Source organism: Cyphomyrmex costatus, unplaced genomic scaffold (genome assembly GCF_001594065.2).
Source record: "Cyphomyrmex costatus isolate MS0001 unplaced genomic scaffold, Ccosl1.0 scaffold132, whole genome shotgun sequence".
Taxonomy (NCBI): Eukaryota; Metazoa; Arthropoda; class Insecta; order Hymenoptera; family Formicidae; genus Cyphomyrmex; species Cyphomyrmex costatus.
In genome coordinates, this window is record NW_017275304.1 from 573,531 (window position 1) to 595,915 (window position 22,385).

Consider the following 22,385-nt stretch of genomic DNA (forward strand, 5'->3'; position numbering starts at 1 on the left):
TCGATAATAAAATGTATCCAAATGGTACGTAGTCGAAAATTACAAATAAAATGCGGCAATACATAACACAAACATAAGAGTATTAAAAATTGATGGAGTATAATCTCGGATGGTGCAAAACGTAAATGATAAATGAAGGAAGTTTCTCAAATTATAAGGAGCTTAGCCGTCGAGATACTTAAAGTTACGAAAAGATATCAGACGTTTAATTTTCCACTAGAAAAGAAAATTGATTCTAACTTCGTCGGAAAGACTATTCGAGGTAAAGTACGCCTCTGAGAGTGTTTCATACGATTCACGAATGAATATGTTGGAAAATTGTTAGCCATACGAGAAATTATTAACCGGTAACATTGATTGCGGCGAAACCAGACTTCATTAATAAAGTGCACCGATCGAGGAGCTCTTAATTAATTCCATCGGGGTGAAAGTTTCGCAGTTACGAGGAGCAAGACGGTTTTCTTAATTGAGAAAAATGATTTAATTTCTTCGCGGTATCGTTTGCGGTGGAGGACGAGCGGATAGGAAAACGTCGGTCGGGGTTGGCTGAGACGGGGTAACTCGAGAGTGAAAAGAGGCAGTGGGAGGCAGACCGAGACTCTCATCAAATATGAATGGTCGGGGAGGATGGGTGGATAAAGATGGGGGAGAAGTACGGTGAGCATGAAATATTTCCCGGTCTGGGAGTGCATCGTGCTTTTACTCGCCTAGGAACACCTCGCATAGGAGCGGAAAACTTCTAGATGGGTATCAACCGAGTTCCGAGGAGTTCCAGCTCCCAACTCTACGTAACACTCCGTGACTCGTGGTTTCAGCGGTGCTTGTAACCACAGTGATGTTGGTTTTTACACATCATAATGGATACGTATTGCCGAAAACTGCGTTTACGTTCTTTGCGATGTATATCATAAATAGGACGGTACTTGAAAAATAAGAAAAACTAGATAGAAATAGAAATATTTACCATTTATTTAATTCATCCAATCATTTGAATTTTTAGTTTTGATTAACAATGTAATTGGCATCATTAAAATATTATTTTTTACAATTTATCTCGTAGCATGTGAAAGAAGTTTTAGATTAAATAATTCCAAAGTCTTTGTATAACGTTGTAAAATAAATATTGTCGTTCAATTTGTGTCGTCTCCCTTTACCCTGTAAAACATGTTTCCGCCAGACTTATATCCGTATCGCGGTTGATTGTATTAAAAAATACAAAAATACCTTAATTTCGGATACTCTCTTCCAGTTTTCTCATTTCTTTTTACATATGTATGACAAGCGCGAGATGTAGTACTGTGTATACTTCACTTGTTTCATTTCATATCCCGGAAGATTGCACACTACTAAAACTGTTAAAAATACTTGAGATAATAAAATTTATAAAACGATCAGTTAATATTAAAAATGTCATATTGAAATTTCGAATCTTCTATGAAAATTGTTACTTTCTCTAAAATAGAATTGATCTAAACTGTACGAAAATGTACGCGACATCATATTACGTTTTACGGTTTTATGTAGTTTGGATTCGTTTAGTCAATCCGTTTATGCAAAATCCATCCGTCTTTCACATATAAAATTTTATGTATCGCGCTACAAGATTATCTTCTCACGAAGTGCACGTAGTATATGAAATTGTCGCGCGTAAGTCGTATATATATATATATATATATATTCCATGGTCATTCGATTTGCGGACTTATCGACGAATCTTACATCTCGCCTTTCCAGAGATATGTTGGCTTACATTCCCGAACTTCACTCGCCGTCGTGAATAGAAATCTCCATAAATCGTCGATCGCAGCAGCCCGCAGTGGCCGTATGCAATAATTAACGCGCCCGAACTCCTAATTGATTGTCTCACTGATTTACCGAGTCGCACAATTAATCGGACATGAGTTATCGGTGCGAGTAGTAGCCGATAAACGAGAGTTTAATTATCGCTGCTAATTACGACTCACGATAGATGAAGGAGAGCAAAATGAGAGAGAACGACACATTAGTTGGAAAAGTTTTCAGCGCGAATTGGCAAACTGAGTAGTATTAACGCAATTGAAGGATGCCTAAAAAAAAAAAGAGAGAGAGAAACAGAGAGAAGAGAAGAGCCAAAGAAAACCGGGAGTGGGAGATCAAATGAGAGAATCACTGTGAGAGGATAGGATGTGGAATGGGGATGAAAGAGTAGTAAGGGGTTGGTGGACGATTGTACAAGGAATGGAAACGGAATGAAACGGAAAAGATAGCGAAAAGAAAAAGAAAAAGAGAGAGAGAGGGAGAGAAACTGGAGGGTGACGAGGGATGGGGAAAGAAGTGGCAGAGACTTACATTTCCCACGGGGTATCCCTGCTGCTCTCGGGCTCCTTACTTACGGATTGATACTCAATTTCCACCGAGTTTAGCCCCCATCGAGGGATCATTGCGCCAGATCGCGGAAGCTCCTTTCGATTTCGAATAAATTCGATAATGGCGAATAGGTAGCTGTAGCTCAACGGGGGGCGCGAGACCAATACCAGGCTTGGAGAGTCTCACGATCGTTTTGCCTTAATCGAGCCGACTAGGCGCCAGCTTAGCATTGACGAATTTCAATGCCATTGTTGCATCTGCTCGTACGATGCGTATACGAATGACGATTCGCAGAAGTAAAAACGCCGATACGACTGGGTGATAATGGTAAAGTGGATTGTAAGAATTTATGCGAATCTTTCTCTCTCTTTGCGTGCGCGGGTGTTGAATCGAATGTTACAAGATGTAAGGTGCATTGTGCACACTGTTTATTTAAACATTATACACTAACAATAAGATGCAATCCTCCAATTTTAAATTAATTATAACTTGTAAAATAAAATATTTATTTATTTCTTGTCGATATGTTTAATATTAAACATACACAATTATTTAAAAAATCTTGAAAAATTTTAATTAATAAATTAGCGTATGAATAATAGTATTTTAATTATATATTGAGAAGATATTCAGGCTGCGGAGGGCTAAGTAAAGTCCAAAACGTTCCGTTATACTAACTATATTGATTTAATTGAATAAGGTAATAAATCGTATTTATTAATGTCTCATGCTCGGTTTTCAGTTTGATTGACCTTGATTAGATTTATATTGCTTTGCATATGTATGTTATTAAAATATCGTAGAACATTTCCTCCAACGAATATCAAAATTAACATATTTAATACGATACATGAGCATGTCTTCTCGTTCGATCTAAAATCGCCAAACGTGTCTCGCTAACTTAGGAAAGTCGTATCGTGGCCCTCGCGCGCGACACAGACATTTACATCGAAACGGCCTTTATATTACAACCATTATCGCAATCAAGAAGTTGGTGCGGGTCGCGTTTCTCCGGGATTGCGAGAAGCGAAGGAGAACGCTCGAACGCCGCCGCTTACTTACTAATGAACCCCGGTCGATTCCCGGGGACGGGTAATTGTAACGCGTCCGAATTAAGTCCAGAAGAGGAAGAAGTATGAAGTGCAAACGACAATTTTCCGCGAGGAATATAACAACGGCGTCGATGTAACGGTTCTGGCAATTACAGCAAATTATATTAACCACGTTCGCGCTTCGTCTTCTCCTCACTGCCGATGCCGCTCTCAAAGCGACCTACTCCGATCGCACACCACGCTAGTACGATCCGACATCGTCGAGGCCTGTTATTCGGGCTCAGGAACTCGCGCAAAACTAATTCCAAGCCGCAAGACGAAAGTCGACTTTAATGACTGTCGAAAGTTACACACGTCCTTATCTAGATCAAACTTGGTGAAGACTAACCGGAAGGAATCATTTTGGATCGCAGTGCGTTTCGGCGTTTTCATGATATACGCGTATATTATTTCTCATACATTTATCATTTGAGTTACAAGAGGTATCAAATTTTCAAATTAATAAATGGTCGAAATTTACCATTTCTGTACCTTTTCTCAAATTTTTATTTAAAAAACTATGAATATTTATATATATAATATTAATGAGCCTATAACATTAATTAAAGATTTATATAACAATAATATTTTATTAATTCATTATTGATAAACTTACGGAATTAAATCCCATGACCTTAAGAAGCCAGACGGTGAGGGCGAGGTTGAGTATGACAATGATCATAAGGGTTAACACAAGTGAATAAAGACATTTTTTCCTCCAGCCGTAGACTCCTAATCTAAAGCCACCTTTACACGGTGTGTTACTAGAAGCTCGCTCTTCCACGGTAGAAGATGCCGATCTCGAAGATCCCGCTGCCTGTCGTGCTCCACTGCGACGACTTACACTGCCGGAAGTGCAGGGCTCGTCGGACCACCCTCCTTGGCCTCTGGACATTCTGAAAGAACATAATCTCGGATTAACAAAGTATATATCTCGATAGAGAAAAATTTCTCTTCTTAACAATTTTCTCCAGAAAGTGTTAATAATTAAATATATTACAATATAATAATTAATTTATACACTGATCTGACTTTTATAGACTTTAGAAAGAAAAATTTATTTAATACCCGTAATTATAGGTAATTACAAGTAAATTTAATATCTTAAATTAATAAAAAGAAATCTGTCTTTCCGAAACAATTGAAAATTTATTCTAGATACTTTGTTTTTCATTCTCTTCCTATTTGAATACCTTCATGCACGTTTTCGTGCTACAAGCGATTTCACGCCGTAAATTGGCAGATTACGGTTACGAAATACAAACGAGATGCGTGTTATAGCTACAGGTCGTTACACCGTGCAGTTGCGAGCCATTAATAAGACTACAATTACGAGGCTGTTCTTTCTGCCGTGATCATTTATCAACGGTTTATACCTCATTCTTGAACACCGGCTGCGCGGAATTGTGTTCGGGAAGGCGAAACGCGTCACGAAAGACAGATCTTCCGGTTTTTTCTTCCATTTCAACAATGTGAAATACTTTATATCAGACGTGCACGGCCTGTAGAGATGGGACTTGTCGAAGATCACTTTTCGTTAAATTTTCTCCCGAGGTAATAATTTCATCAATTCGCTATGGTATTCTCGAAAGTAATGGAATATTATGTTTTTTCATGAGAAAAGCTGTCCAAGCTCTTTTAATTAAATTACAAATTAAATTACTGAAGGAAAAAAAAATTAATGCTAATATTAATATGTAACAATATTATAACAGAAAAAATTGCGGGATATGTCAAATTGATTACGATCGAAGGACATTTGCATATCGATGCAATTCATTTTCGTCGGTCGCTCTTTCCTCGTATTAACTATAACGATAAAATAAATTTGCTGACTTTTACAACATGACGAAACCAACATCACACCCTGAATCACTCATGTACATAATATCATGATCGTTCATCGTATTAATTATAACGATAAACTAGGTTCGTTGATTGTCAAAAATGATGAATACTTCTCACTTTAAGATTCTCTTGCGCAAATTTATATTTTAATATTTTCTCATATTAATTGTGAGAAAATATATTTATTAACTTTAACAAATTGATAAGAGAAATTTTATATTTTAAACATTATATATATATTCTAAAAATTTTACTTTTTAAATATAAATACATTTTATAGTTTTTTTTTAAACTAGAGACAAGATTATTTGAAGGGCTTTCTGAAAGAACGTTGCATCCAACATTTATTTAAGTTTTACAGGAAATAAAAAATAGCGTATATATGCACAAGCAATACTTTTCTAAAACATTACTTTTTATAAAAATAATTTTATGAAAATAATGCTAACCGATTTATGTTCTGTTCAATTTACTCTTTATCCTCTCTTTTCTAATGTTTTAATTCTAAGAATTAGGAAAAAAAAAAGTATTAAATCATAAATCAGCCAAGTAATAAGATACTTTAATAGCTTAGAAACGAAATAACTTGTCGGATTACGATATAGAAGTTAATACGCGCAGTTCTGCATTTTTATCGGACATCAGCGTCCAAAATGAGCATCATGAAACATAGAGACAGAATACGAAACAACGCGAATGAAAAGAAACGAGATAGAATTGGAACTTATGCAAAGCTGGCCGCAAAATTCCTGACGTAACTTTCCTACCTAATCCTAGAGCCATAAGACGAGAAAAGGATCCCTCCCATTTTTGCTTTTTAAGTCACAAGCCTCCTTCCGCTTTTCTGCGCTTATCCGTTTTTATTTTCGTTTACGGAAGGAGGAGCGTTAGTATGAAACCGAAAGAGGAATAGGAAGAAGAGAGAGAAGAAGAGGGTGATCGACGGTGCTGCGAGAAGCGAGAGCTAAAATATTCAATGCCGATCCTCCACCCTTTTGTAGATAATTATGCCCCTCGCAGGTATAAAGAGCTCCGTAGCTTGAAATTAAAAGCACTGGGGATAAACCAGTGCGAGAAGAACGGCACGCGGTCGGTGCTGTTCCAATTTCCCAATACGATCGTGCGATTCTCGACCGAGCTTTCGCAATGGTCTCTTCTCGATTGCTAGCATTCTAACAATTTTTTCCCGTCAAAAGACAGGAAATGCACTCACTTCGCGCTTTGGTTTCTGTGGATTTTATCCTTTTTGCTATGATTAATAGTAAATACGAGTATGTTGTTTCATTGATTAATTCAGTGATAGAATTTATAACGTTTATGACTTGTACAATATAATGTTAATTCCACAATGTATTGTACTATTATTAGACCGTATAATTTTTCGCGAGAGAAATTTATTCTCGAGTAAAAAACAGAAGAAAATGATTTAATGTCGGACACGAAAGTCTCTCATTAGGGCCACCATAAAAATTGTAAATGAATTTCACGATATCCAACTTAAAGAAAAGAAAAAAGGAGACTAATCAGGTCATGTGCTTCTTTTACGCCACCGTGAAGGAACACTGAAAGTGTAAATTTATTTAATGCTCCTTACATATCTTTCTTTTTAAGTGCTCGCGGGGCACAAAGAGGGTGGGGATAACCTACAGCGTCAGAAAATGAGCATTATGAATTCAGGCTTCAAGGCACAATTATAACGCGGAAATATTTCATGGGCCATAAATAGTGCGTCGGACGTATGTTAAACGTTCGCCGGAACTTTTGACGTAACGCTAAGTTAGCACGGCGACCATTATTTCGCAGTCTGGAGCAGAAAATGCATTATAAGTTACGGAATTACTACTGTTATAGTAACGCGGAGTAAGAATTTTTCAAGAATTCATGCCGCTTATTACTTGTGATTTACGAATTTTGTTTCTAAAAATTTCAAAATTTCCAACGTAGATCGATTGATATCAGCGCAAAACATTATTGCTTTAACACGAGACATGATAGTCAGACACTGATCCTTCCATTCTTCTCCGTTCCGAAAGACGTGTTTCTACGTAACATGAAGTGGAAGCCGGACAGCCACATTCAGCGCAAAATATACGACGCGGAAATACGCACCACTAGACAGTTTACTTTCGGCGACGAACAATGGCTAGCTTAATAAAATGTACGGTACGTACAATTACGGATATCATTTATTTCGCGTGGGTGACAACGATGGATTACAACGGCAACCGCAATTTAGATTCTTTGCTGCTGCGATCTCGGTGAGACTCGCCGCGCGGGATAGATTTATTTCCCGCTTTAAGCGCCTAAAAGCCCCTTCCCGGATGCAGATAGGGACGTTGAATGAATTAATCCATACCACATTTGGGTGGTTGTAAGAGTGTTTAAACGGGGCGGGGGGGGGGGGGGGGCCGGGGGGGTTGGATGGAGGCCCGCTTGTACAGCAACCGTTGTTTAAATCGTAAGCCGAGCTTAAATTGTCTGCCATCCAATCCTAGGTTTGCGCTTGACTCAAGTTGCAGGCAGGTATAACTCGGCGTTATAACCGGCAGGAAGCATTATGGCTACCATTGTTCACTAATATCCCGCTTCCCGTGTTACCGAAGTTGTTTCTAGGACGCCGATGACAGGCTCTTGCACCGCGCGCGGTTACGGGACGCAACAAGCAGTAATATCAAAGGCCAAACATGTTGTTTTAATAAATAAAACTCAGTCCATGATCATGTGATTCTTATAAATTCTTTTATTTAACCCAATAAAGCGCTGAAAATAAATATTAAATTTTAAACTTGCCCGGTATCAATTTTCATTTAAGCTTCTTCTGAAAAAGGAAGCTGTTATAATATATTAAAAGTGACTTTAATTAAAAACAGTTTACTTGTTTATTCCAATTTCCGCTAATAGTATTAGTGTAGCTTTAATTTTCTAATTACGGGATCGGAAGGAACAATTTTCTCTGACCTAATTATTTGTTGAAAATTTTTAGTTAAAAATAAAAGTAATGAGTTAATCAAACGAAAAATCGTTTCCTCTTTTATTTATAAAAGGAAAAATACACGAACGTCGGTTGTTCGAATGAAAACTAAATCCTTCTTTGAAAAGGCAAAGTATAGATAGATGTATTTGTCGATGAATCCAAGTTCGATAGCCTACTCGACTCGAAATATTGATCTCTTTCCAAGCTTCTTCGACCTAAGAGTAAATGCAAGCAGATTTAACTTTGCGATGAGGACTGACAGAATGAATTCGACATACGTATATGAAAGACAAAAGAAAATTTTTGTCTGCAATTAAAAAAAAACAAAAAAATTCATAATGTTAAAAAATAACTAATTATTACATAATTTTATTTATTTTTTAACATAAAGCTTTTTTGCATATATCATCGATTTAATTTACTGAAAAATATCTTTCTTTTATTTTTGTTATTATAATAAATTGTCCAGTTCTGAAATGCAGCTAATCTTTTTTTAAAACTTCTTTTCTCCAAATTTCGTATGTTTTCCATGAAACAATACTCGTGTGTTTCAATCCTCGGACATAGACGTAACGTACGTAGTTACACGCACAATAGCGCATATGGACACGACGGAACAGCCTGACATGACAGAGGATCTGCTGCTGCTACGTCAAATCAAGACATCTCTATGCAAGCTATTCCTCTAAACAGGATGAAGATTCACGTAGCCACATTTGCGAAAGCGCAATGTGCATGCAGGCTGAACGATCCGCTAAAACGGACATAGTTAATTATTTTCTCGCAGCGTATTCGTGTCGAGAAGCCGCGGTTTTGTCGGGTAGTTAGTCGATCACCGCACCCTTGCGGTCTTTTAGCAAGTGGGAGAGGAGGGGGATTAATTGGACGGTTCTGTGAGGACGGTTTGACTTCTACATCGTTGATAATCCTCCCAGATGGTCGCGCCAAGCCCGCAAACCAAACATAGTTCAACTTGGATGGCCATTAATAGACTCGCTGCACCCCAACACGCCACCTTTTTACGTTTGCATGCCCTCCTTCTCTCTCTCTCTCTCTCTCTTCTCGCCTATTCTTTGGCGCATAGCTTTCCCCATTCTTTTCTTCCGCTATTCCTCGGCAATTTCCATGAAAAATGTCGGAGATGTATATGGTGCGCGCTATATCGCAAGCGCCTTTGACTGTATGATGACGTGACTGGGACGTACGTCGCGGAAATTGCAAACCCTTCCTATTAACCTTTCTGCCGACTCTTTTCGATTTTACCGCGCCACGCGGTTCATTGGAATAAAATTGAATCGGCCAACGTGGCGCGGCACAATGAGTCATTTCTCGCCTCGTGTCAAGCAAAAGCGATTTGCTGAAATGACGCGCGCGCATCTCGTTCCAAGCATCGTCATTATGCGCTACGTTATGTGAACGCGTCGTTTTTCTCTTCTCAGCATATTTTTGTTGTTTTTGATGGAGGGTTATTTTCATCGCGTAGATATCATTTCATTATATGGTATATATATATAGATAAATTTTTTATGTTATTTTTTTAATTATGTAATGTTCAATGAAAACGAATGATCTCAACAATTTCCAGAAACGTTGAACGTTCCATCAGCACCGATGGATGAGGACGTTGGAAATTTCAAGCACCAACTCAATGCGAAAAGACAGAGAGACCGACCGAAGATAGATAGATTGGACGGAAAAAGAGGACGCAACATTCTCGAATCAGGACATTAAAGGTTCGATATTTCCCGAGAGTCGTGCGAAACCTCTTAAGGGAGGTCAGTTATTGGCCGCGCAATTCAATCAAAAGATCAAACATCGAGGGTCCTCTCGCCTCCTACATAGAGAGTTACTCAGAAATCATAACGGCCGCCTTCTCTCCTGATTCATCGTTATTTCCAAAACGTGTTTTCGTAAATTCGTGCCAAGTTGAAAGACAAATTACGTTTCCGTGGAATTCTCTTCAAGGGAATGAAGAAAACTGCTCGAGAAAAAGCTCGTTGTTTTTTTTTTATAGTTACGCGAATTTCGCAAATTCGCGAATTCGCAACTCGAGTGTTCCATTTCCGTAAATTCCGCTTCGAAAATTCGGGATATCGAATCGGATTACGAGAAAAGTAATTGAAGTAACGGATTACGGGTTACCTACGGCTAATTAAAGCCGACACGGTGCACGGCCGCGCATCGTAATGAAGCACGCGTGAGAGATTCCGTGGAGTACGTAATGTCGGTAATTTGCGCTCGCGGCAGCCATTAGCGGTGGTAATTTGCAACGAAAATAAATACTTTATTTTGTTTGCCAGCCTTCGCGCCCTCTACGCAACTACGGGGACACGATGCGGTCAGCACGTTAATAAATTTGACACACGAAACGACGAAAGCAGGAACGTTGCGCTTAATGCGCCGATATAGGCATTTGTGGGCTAATCATTCGGGAATCATCGATTTATCGCTCGACGGCCAACGAAGTAAATTAAAAGTGTAGGTGCGCCGATTATTAACGCCCGTTACCGCGTCTCGCTGAATACAGTTAGCTGTATGTATGTCGTTAACATCAATCATCGTCATTGGCGTTTCACCCCCGGATACACGACGTTGATGAGACACGCGACACGGCATTAATACCGCGTAACATCTTGCGGGCGTTGTACGCACCTCGCCACGTTGCAAATCTATGCTCTCTAAATAATATTACGGCTTGCTGTCGTGATATTTCTTATGTAGTTTGCAAAATCCTGTAACGACTAGTATTTATCAATTATACGCTTACCGATATTATGCTGAGCATAGATATTCACAAAAATTAAAGAAATTAATTTTTTGTATGGAATAATGCAAGATTGTTAAAAAAGAAGGTATTGTATATTTTTCTCTCTATCATTACGTCAGATTATGTAGATGTCTTATTTTAAGCATTGTATATGTGTGTGTTGGACGTAAAATTATTGAATATAGTTAATTGGAAAGTGTGAATTATCGAGTAGATGATTAATGCGAAGTATCTCATTCGAAAGTTTAATATTTAAAATCCGATCCGTGATTTTTACGTGAAGTTAAATCAAAAGAATCTTCAATTGTGTCTACGGATGCTATCGCTGCTCCAAGTAATCTCACATTAGCCTAGTTACCAGCAAAACGTTTCCAAGCCACCCAGTAGAAGAGTTTCCGAGCGCCTCACTTCTTCTCTCGTCATTTCTCTTCTCTCTCCCTCACTTTCTGGCTCCATTACACCCTCACTTTGGCTGCTTACCAGAATCACTTCGAGAGACTCCCGGTATTTTCGTACCGCTCTGGTTCAACAGTCTCAACGACCATAAGCCGCTACTTCTATTTTTCTGGTCGAGATAGAGTGGATATAAACAAAGGTCCGATAAAGATTTTAGTTCCTCAAGCAATTTTAAACAACGGGAAATCACTTTTACACATCTATTTTTTCCAACTTAGACTCATTTTTATTAATTATTAAAAAAATTATAGAGAGTTAAATTCTCTAAATTAATATAAATAAACGATGCTTTGTCAATTTTTCTGAATATGAGAAAGCACTTTCGTAATTCTGAAAATAAAAAAACATTTTGAATATTTGATTTATAAATGCTGCCACACACGTTAAAACATAAAATACAAAATATCTGTCATCATACAAGTTATTTTTAATAGTTTAGTTGTACAGAATGCCACAATTTTGAATAAATATTTGATAGATTAATTCATCCACAGATGAAAAATATTTGTTAATAAAAGTTTAATCTCACGGCCGCAGGAATAGTTGAATCGCCTACGAAGAGTAAAGGAATATTTAATGGTATCTATATAAAAATGCATGTGTATCTTTTTATATTTCTGGCTTAATCAAATAATTTCAATAAAATTTTTCTTCAATAAAACATGACTTTATTGTTTTCGTGAATGTCGATAATGGTACTGATGGCTGTCTGTTGCATATTTTAATGTCCAATGTATCCACAGTTCATTATTTACAGTAAAAATAATTTTTAACGTAAAATTTTACTCAAGGCTTTATCGACGTATATTTTCAGGATTGTCTCGATACACTTAATTATTTTGCAGGATTATCGCATTAAGTACGTACATTCAAGGCAGTAAGAGCATTAGTTTTCGTTCTTGTCTCGTTTATCCCCGACATGCGGACGGACGCTCTCGTTCTGGATGGCTCGAAATGACTTGACGTCGATAACGTTGACAGATCGAAAAATAACGGACGAAAGCACTAATACTCAACTCACAGCTATCTATCCATCATTATTCGCTTTCGTTAATATCATCATTCACATCTGGATACTATATACGCAATTAATCTACTTTTTTTTTGCTAATTAATCATTCTTAATAGCATCAACCGTCGTGTTTATTTGAAAATTTTATGCACTGAGAAAAATACATTAAATTTTAATTAATATTTGAATAGGGCCAACCATACATTTATTTACAGAGTAAATAAATATTTTATGATAAAAATAAATGAGAATTAAATCAAATTGATAGTTTTATACCAAATAAATACATATTTATATTTAGTAACTATTTAATTGATACCTATTATTTATATAAATAATTTCTTAAAATTTAGTATTTTTTTGGTATATTATCATTAAGCGAGAAATATAAAGCGTAATTTATAAAAGCATTATTTAAAATCACAAAAATAAAAAGTAATTATTCTTATTCAACTATTTATGTATCGATTCTGATTAGAAAAATTAATATATCTTATTTTTAATTATTAATCAATACGGATGCGTGAAATAAAATTTTATTTGCGCGACGAGATTTGTAGGTAAAAATAACTTAAAAAAAAAGCTCATGAAGGAAACACGTTCTGGAGAAAAACAGCGCAAAGGCTATTGATCCAAGAACGGCACGTTTCTACGAGTCCGAGGAAATCGGTTTAGAAACCGGAAGGGAACCGCTTTGATCGCGTTACCGGCTCGATCTCACGGATTATAGTCGATCTCCTTCTTCCCTTTTTCGCTTTTTATCTTCTTTCCCATCCCTTATCCGTCTACGGTCTTCTCGCCAAACTCGATATTTCGACTTCAACCCTAACCTGACTCAAGGAAACCCTCAGCTTGACTTACCTCGTAAAAGGTTTTGCAGCAAACCTTAAATTTGACTTGATTTTTGTGCAATGAATATTGGTTTCTTAAGTGTCATTTGCATTAAATAAAATAAAATAAGTTACGTGAAATTCCAAGAGAGAATTCTGTCGTACATTTTTATAAGTGTATTTTGATATAGGTTTTATGTGCTTTTTGAGTATTTAAATATTTTTCATTACATTACATAAAATTACAAATAGATAAAACCATGATATCTATAAACAGATAGAACTATATCATGAATTCTCGTGAGAATATTATATAAATTTATATAAAACAAATAACAGAAATTTGGTCTGAAATCTTAATATTAAAAATAATTATACCGAGTCCGTTATATACAACCTATACGCGAAGTGTTTTGAATGAATATTTCATTTTTAGGACAAATTTTCCGAATTAGTTTGTAGACAAAATAATGAATTTTCGGCTCACGCTATATTTCTCACGGTGAGGACATTCGTGAAATCCCACCGTAGGCTGTCTGTCTACAGTATTTGATAAACGAACGGCAACGTCTCCGGGCGGAGACAGCAAGATATCTTCGCTGACTTTTGCCTTTGGTATCGTTGACATTTCCCATCGGACCCACAGCTTGGCATTTCTGCCCCGCGACCGCAAAGGTGCATCTTCGAACGAACGACCCCGCCTCGACATTCACTTTATATACGCGAGTATGTGCCGTTACTTGATACCCAACGCGTACCGGAACGCACTGCAAGTGTTGAGACATATATATTGAAATAAACCGTATTTCGTGGCGCATTAATGTTCAATTTCTTTTCACGAAATTGATTTTGAAATACTTCCAGGTTAATTAATTTTTATCGCCGAAATTACAAAGATAGATTGCAACAAGAAATCGTTATCTTGCAGAAGAGCAATATAAATTACACCGCAAATAGTTAGTTTATACGGAAAATGCGAATTTTTTAAGACAATTACGTAGCGCAGTGAAGTCTACAAAAGTTCATGCGTTCATGATTTCTCGCGTATCGATTTCGGGGAATCAAAATATTTGCGCACTTATTGTGTACAGAACTCTGGCAGCTAATACACTCCGCGTACTGCGTCTATCGTTTTACCGTCGATTTTAAATTCATTTGAACGCGGAAATAAAAATCTCGCTCAATGCGCAGGTCGACCTCGTTCCTGCCGCACGTTTTCTTCAGTACACCAAAATACGTGGAATGGAAAAACAGCAGAATATTTTTCATGCTACATGTCGATCAGAATAGGCATTTGTATTCATGTCGAGCTCGCAATATATATTTCCGAAATATTACTTCAAGAACGAAATATTGATTCTTGCGGTGAATATATGAGTTATCGCGGGGTAGATATTAATCGTGGCTTTGTTTATCGCGCTTTCATGCGAGATGATAATAATTAACTTACCCTCGAAGAAGATCTCGTATACGTTTGGATTCGTATACAGCCTGGAATCTTCATTGTAAACGTTATCTGAGCATGTCTAATAGTCTTATACGGTCGCGGTCACAGTGCATGTGCACACGTATAAAGTTAAGAACGTTAGATAGGATATATGCGTACACATAGTGATAATAATTAAACTTCAGTACGGGCTTTGTATAGCCGCAACATAATGCATCTCGAAATCGTAGAACAGCATCAGTTCTGGTAGCATATCGTGAGCTGCATGTCGGGCTATAAACCAGCAAGTGTACGATACGGTAGTTAAGACCCGTTAGATAAGTCACCCAGTATCCTCTCCGTAGATCCTTAAAATTTCAATTAACTTCCGTACCCGATATTAATTCTAGAAAACAGAAAAGAATTGCAGCGCAACGTAACTTCTATACAAAAAAAAAAAGAGAATTCGAGAAGTGGTGAAAAAGACTTCTAGCTAGAATTTTGCACAAAAAAAGATGATCTATTAAAGCAGTAATACGCAACCTTCTTAAGAATCATTTTTCAGAGGACCATTTTTAAAAATAAGTAAAATCTTCCGGATCGCATAATGTTTGTTTCGTTTGCATAAAATATTGTAGAAAATATGATTTTATATTTTTATCTACGAGTTGGTAAGCCACAAAAAATTTACAAGTGGACCACGTGCAGCACATGGATATTACAATGTTAAAGAAACAGAATAAACCAGCCAGATTTTACGCACAGCGTATTTTTACGATGATCAAATGTCTGCATTATCACAAATAATAGGATACGGGCTTGATATGGCGTGACGCACGTCGGCGCTTTTTCACGCGAACGTGTTTTATTAATTTTCCCTTGTTAGAATTTATACCTTTAATCATAGTTCTCGATCATCGCGGCTCACCGTTGTAACACTGCGGACGGTCTCGCCATCCCGCTGAATTATTCCTCGGAAGGATCATATTTCTTCCCGCATACGCTGCATTTCAATTGGTCCGCCTTGTACGCGTTACCTCGAAACTTCCGCGGTTTCCATCGTGCATTTTATTATGGCGCATCGCGAGCATTCTATCTTGCCGGGTATTAAAATAACACCCTCCCCCCTCCTCCCTTTCACGGCTGCCGCAACCGTAATACAACTCTTTCCCGAAGGCGTGCGAATACATAATGCGTCTTAAGTAAATGCCTTCCGCAAATTACGAAGGCACGGGAGAATTCTGATTACACTTGCGTTAATATTTTGCCGCTAATAATTAATCGTTCCGCGAAATATCCATATTAAGTACTCATCTAAAAATATATGAAAAAAAGAACAGTTTTGTTTGAGATATAAGTATTTAAAAATTTAATTATAAAAAATACGGACCTAAGAGTAATTTCGTTGGACTATCAATAATTATGAAAAATGCTCAAATTAGAATGCCAAATGCTTTTTGCAGCATTACTTATATACTTAAGATATCTTAAATAATTTTAATCCAATAAAAATTATTTTCGGATACTTTAATAAGTTTTTTTTAAAATAATTCAACAAAATCGTTTTTCTCGTGCACATTGTATATATTTTAGATTTTCGCTATATAGTTTATACCACAAATTATTCTAGAAAGCACTAATTTTCTTCATTTTCTCGATGAAACGTGTTTTACGTAACGGCGTACTTTCTGCTCGAGTTCCTGCGGGAGCCCTTAAGAGAGGTGGGCAACGACGGTAACCCCTGACGAGACGAAGTTGAGGGCAGAGAATGGAAGGACGTTTTCCTCGAGCCGATGCACGTGGGATTTTCTATGACCTAAGGCCTCCTACATCCTGTTTTCTCCTCGCGTCGTCGCTCGCACCTGCGCCGACCCGCAGGCCGCAGAGTTTCGGTATCAATGAAAATAATGCGTTGCATCGATCACTATGCACATCTCGATACATCGACCAAAACATTCCGGTCTGTGTATCGCAAATAAAACGGTTAAGAGGAAGAAGATCGGTCAAGCTGCCTGGGCTCTTCAGAATTTCCGTTCTAAGAAGTACACTACTTTCCCGGATAAACGGACTCATTTGTTTTCTTTATAACGCTTCTCATGCAACTGTGAAAAATGCCCCGTCGGGCCCGCAGAATAAATTCTTTGTTTATCCATGTTGTTCACCAAAGCCCGTGTTTCTAATTAACGGCATCAAATCTTTTTCATTTCATTCATGCGTACGCGACGTAAATTTCTACACGTGTACTTTCCATGTAATATTAACAGTATTTATAAAAGCAATTAGATATCCATTAGAGATGGTTTAAATATTCGCTTGATCCTGCAACCATTCGTGATGCGATGTAGTTATTGTTATCATTGTGTGCAAATAGAACCAGGAAATAAAAACAGACTGTTTGTTTTTTTCGAATATAACTGGAATACGTTGTTATTAACGTATAAACTGACTTTTTATTTCATGGTTTCTTTTGTTATCGTTCAGATCGTACATACATATTACCATCCCACAAAGTTCACGCAAATCTCGGCGTAGCCGTCAACGCGCCATCCGCCGTCTTGTTTCCAAAGTCAGCATCCCCGTGGCGCCCTCCCCTCCCCTTGACGGGGGCTGAATTTATAACGAGTGCTGCCGAATTTATGAGACGGTCTTTTCCCGAACGGGGTGCGAGCCAACAGGGTTGTGCGGGGGAGGGCCGGGACTAGCAGGAGTTACTGTCGGAGCCGATGGAAAGTTGGAACGGAGGGCGAGGGTTCGAAGGGCGTAGGGAGGATAGGTGCAAATGTAGACTCTAATCCGAGGCCGCGGTGAGCCATCGACAGGAAGATTTATCTCGACGAGGTTGGCGGTGCCAACCACCCTCTGCCATGCTCCTCCACCGTTCTCCTCCTTCTGATCGCCCTTTCCGCCACTTCCCCGTGGAAATCCCTCCGATTGACGTTCTGCTCGAATTCAGCCCGGAGAATTAAATTCGGCCGCGAGGTGGTTAGCAATATTTTATGTTCTGACTCTGTTCCACCCCATGGCTGGGACCCTGTTCCTATACCTTCGCGTCACACATTTCCGCGACTATCACCACGTGCAACTTTGTTATATAATATGCGCACTAAAACTGAAAAACGAACACGACGTTTTTACGAAATTGAAATTTTATCGTTCCATTTGTTTTCGAATTGTACATATATTCTTCATAAATGTGAACCATATACCGTCTACAATGGCAGCAGCAGTAGTGGATTAGGCTATAACTGCTATAAGAGTAAGAAATTGATCAATCGCAATCGATTATTCTTCTCACATTCGATCGTGATTAATCAATTCCTTATTCTTACAGCCTAATCCGCTACTGCTGGTGTTATTGTAGATGGCCTATTATCGAACTGCGAGAACTACGTTGACTGTTCACGAAATACCTGTAACTTTCTTTGATTATCTGACTTTGTTTAAGACATTCTTTAAGAAATTAGTACGGTATATACAAATTTCACTATTCGTAATATATCTTATACACCAACGTTATTCTCTACATATTGTAGAGAATTTAATTTACTATATCTCCTAAATCAGTGCCATCCCTCACTTAATTCTTGTGGAGAATCACTCAGAACATTCTCCCCTATAACATATCTAAAGCACATTGAAGTCAATGAGGTGTCACCTAAAATGCATATTATCCAATGATAGTTATTTAATTGATAAATAAAGCATCGACTTTATTTAACTTTTTCTTTAGTAAATTTTAATATTCACAATTCCCCGTTCCTTCCTACTATCTAAATCATTGGAAATGTAACGATATTATGTTAAACAGTGTGTACGTTCTATGATCACGCATTACAGGGCGGCACTAAAGCATATATAAAACTATTACTGAATACGAGAAATGAAAGAATAACATCATTCTATTATACTGTAATAATAGTATTTGCGTTTACTCTCCACGTTCGTAACTATCCTACTTTATTCTCTACACAGTAATTAGATATGAACAGAGAATGCAATGTCAATCATGTAAATATTTTCCAAGAGAATCTCGATGAGCTGTGGTTGCATTATAGTCAATACTAGAATTTTCTGTGCTTTTCGCGGAAAATTGAGTCGATACGATATTAATTCCCGTGTAAAGCTGAAATGGCAATCCCTCTATGGTCGCGCCTGCCACGAGCATAACCCGCATCCATACACTCTCGCATATTTCCCTGTCATGCCCTCGCCCTTCGACCAAACTAATCGAATGAATAAAATAGCGGGTGTTAACGAACAATTCGGGTCCCACTTGGCTGTGGCGTGAAACTTTGCTAATGGAATCGCATCCGCTCGTAAAGGAAATATTAAATGCTAGTCTTGTACTACCACAGTGTCGATCCTTTGGTGCGTTACATGGATGAAAATGCGTCGAAAGGTTCTATGAATTATAACGAATATTGGCGGATTGATAATTTGAATATCATATACATTCATACTTAAAAATTTTTTTCAAAATTAAAAACTTTTTTTGTAAAAATTTGTAAAATTTATTAATATTAATACAATTTTAATTTCTTAAATACAATATATTTCTCTAAAAGTTACCAGATAATAGTAAAAAATGCATTACTAAATATTATATGTTAAAAATTTTCTCACATTATGAGCAGTGAAATTAGAGCAAAATAATATGACTAAAATAGCAATTAAGGAGCCAAGAATTGCAGGGAGGTAAGTGGAAATACGAGCGCGCTTTTTTTACTTTCTCGCATGAACGTTCCCCATCTTTTCTTCAGGGAGCGAATTTAAAGCAGATTTACGAGGGAAGCAAATATTAATAGGGGCTCAGCGTCAAGACCGACATTAATTAAACTGATATGAAAGAAAGCATACTTATTTTACTTCTTGCGCGCGATGTAAAAGCTAACGCAAACAGTCACCTACTTTACACGGACACACAGAGGAAGATCAAAACGATAGTTTTAAGTACCCCGAAGTCGAGTATTTACACGGAAGTGCGGAAACTTCCGACAGACGCGCTTCGTTCAGGCGAAGCTGCCTTCCGGGTCAGTGGACTTCTGATAACGCTTGATTAATTTCGTAAGAGCTTACGCTCGCATTCGGCAAAGTTAGGCTAAACGGATTGTCGTCCAGCCGACGTGGAATAGTCTGATGTGCAATGTACGTACAATTCCGGCACTAACGCGTCGCGGACTGACGGGGTAATGTGATTCTGCGTTACAAGTTGGGGGTCAGTATCCCGTCTCTCAACTCGACACGTCTACTGAGTAGCCCATTTCTGACTCCATCGGAATAATTCTCGTAGCAAGATACGCTCTTCTCGAAACTATGGATACATATTGCTACAGATGGATAGTCGGTTTAAATTTGAGACTGATAACCGTAAATCGACTCCAATGCTTGTATCTGAATTAATATAATACCTCGCTATTTAGTTAAATTAAAATAATAATTTCGCTGCTATCGAATTTGCACAGAATTAGAAGGATAACATTTTATAATGAAAATAGTATAAATTATATAAAAATTATCCAAGTACATATGATAGAGTGTTCTGCACTTATAAATAATAATAAGTTAGAAAAGATAGATGAACACAAAGAATTAATAATAACTCAAGCTTGGAATTCTTTTATTACGCTTATAATAGATTGAAAAGCTCTGTAAGTAATAAATGTCAATATATGATTTTCCTGCAAAGTCCAAGTAAAAAAAAGAGAAGCATTTTGTTCGTTTCACACCGAGCGTGCAGTCTTTCCTCAAAACGATTTATCTTTTCAAGAAACTGTCGCGGATTCATCGCAGGACTAAACTTTTCCCGGCAAGGTCAAAGGTCGGATCTGTCGGATGGCCGGGTGAACGAGCAGGGTAGGTTTGGAGACAGTACAAGAGATGAAGAGCGAGAAAGGGAGTGTGACAGAAAGGTAGAGGCAAAGCGACATCCGAGACGGAACTCAAACATTGGTGTATCCTCTGACTCACCCTCTTCCTTTCTATGCCTCCCATCTAACCCTTGCTACCTGTATACACACACTTAGGCACACATTTGCGCGAGAGTACCGCCCGCAAAGTCAAGCCATGCCGTGCCGTTTCTGTGTGCCATCACCGAGCTTATATTATCCAGTTACCCGTGAGGCTTACTAGCCAAACAAACGTATAAACTGCGGTTGGATTCCGTGGTCTTCGAACCACCTCTTTCACTCCCTTCACTATCTATTGTCCCATATATGTCGCTCCGCTTTATAAACTATTCGCCTTTCTTTCTTATTTTCATCGCCTATACAGCGAAGCTTTATACACGATAGAACTTTATTCCGTACTTCTCGTGACATTACACTGCACTTGGTAATCGATGTAGCGTGGATAGATGAGAAATGATTTATTGCGCCAAGCTTATAATTTGTTATCGTTGTATGCAACGATAACAAATCACAAGCTTAAAACTTTTCGAGGAAGAAATTCTATTAATTACAACGATTTAAAAATGGACTATTAACTTTAAAAGTTGTAACTTTGTACATTCCAATTTTCACACAAAAAAATTGTTTTGTGCTGAAGTGTTTAAAAATTCAAACCTGCGAAAATAATTTTGTTGAACTATTAAAATAATTATGTGTGGGACGTTTAAACTGGTTGTTAGTTGTTTAAACTTTTCGTAGCATTGCTCATTATGCTTGAATTTCCTACATAATTATGATGATCCAACCAAAAATTATTTTCAGATCTGTATCTACCTAAATTTTTAGACACTTGAGCAAAGTTGTTTTTTCATATATCATTTCTTTTTAGTGATGCTTTAAAAATCCAACAAATCTTGACAGTTTTCTGAACTTGTATCAACTGTAATCTATATCTTTGACATTCGATTCGAATTGATCATAGCAATCTGCAATTTTACCAATGAAGACGTTTGCAAAGCGCCGCTCGGTATGCCGGGCTCTCGCCCCGTCAGCGACGACGGCTATTCTCGTGCCGGCCCTAAGCGTGCCTGACAACAATCTTATCGAGGAGTTATCAGCTGTCTGCCATAACTATCGATCCCAGGGGTGCGCTCTCACCGCTCGTTGCACGCGCGTATTGAATCTTCGGGAGATTCGTCGGGAGATCAGGTTTGAAGCCGGACGCGACGATCTGCGTACCTCGAATTACGATCCAGAGTAAGCGTCGGTGGGGGGTTGTTAAGACAGGCACAGTGGACTGCGCGCGTCTGGAATCCCGAGGTGAAACCCTGAGAAAGCTCACCCTCCGCAGGTACGGTAATCTCTACCTGCCCGTGCCTTGTACGTCGGCTCACCTACGAGCGCGAGTTTTAGGTCCGGGTTAGCTACGGAACTTCCGTAATCCAATGGGCACGTATCCGTGCTCGAGATAACGTTCGGGACGATTCTCTCATCTCGGGTACCGGAATCCTCGTAGATGTCGTTCTCTCGTCGCGCCGGCGGCACCTACTTCTACGTGACGTCGACTCTGTCTCGGTAGTGCCGAGCTCCTCTCACTATACTCACTCGTAGATTGCGGCCCGAATTACTTACATTATATCTAGAAATCAGTTTATCTTACACAGAGCAAATCATAATATTATTGAATATATAATTACAAGAGCATACTAAAACCAGTATTTAAATGAACCTTAAAACGTAATGAATTTTA

General features: G+C 38.0%; 1 protein-coding gene across 4 annotated transcripts in view; it reads right to left on the reverse strand.

Annotated features, from left to right (window-relative positions):
- The window catches only part of Scgdelta (sarcoglycan delta), a 208,641-nt gene that overhangs the window by 21,988 nt on the left and 164,268 nt on the right, over window positions 1–22,385 (reverse strand). For all 4 annotated transcript variants that reach the window (XM_018550995.1, XM_018550993.1, XM_018550992.1 and 1 more), the window contains one exon: window positions 4,054–4,333. In XM_018550995.1, the coding sequence (XP_018406497.1) occupies window positions 4,054–4,332 (279 nt within the window). In that variant the 5' untranslated portion in view covers window position 4,333. The remainder of the gene's footprint in view (window positions 1–4,053; window positions 4,334–22,385) is intronic.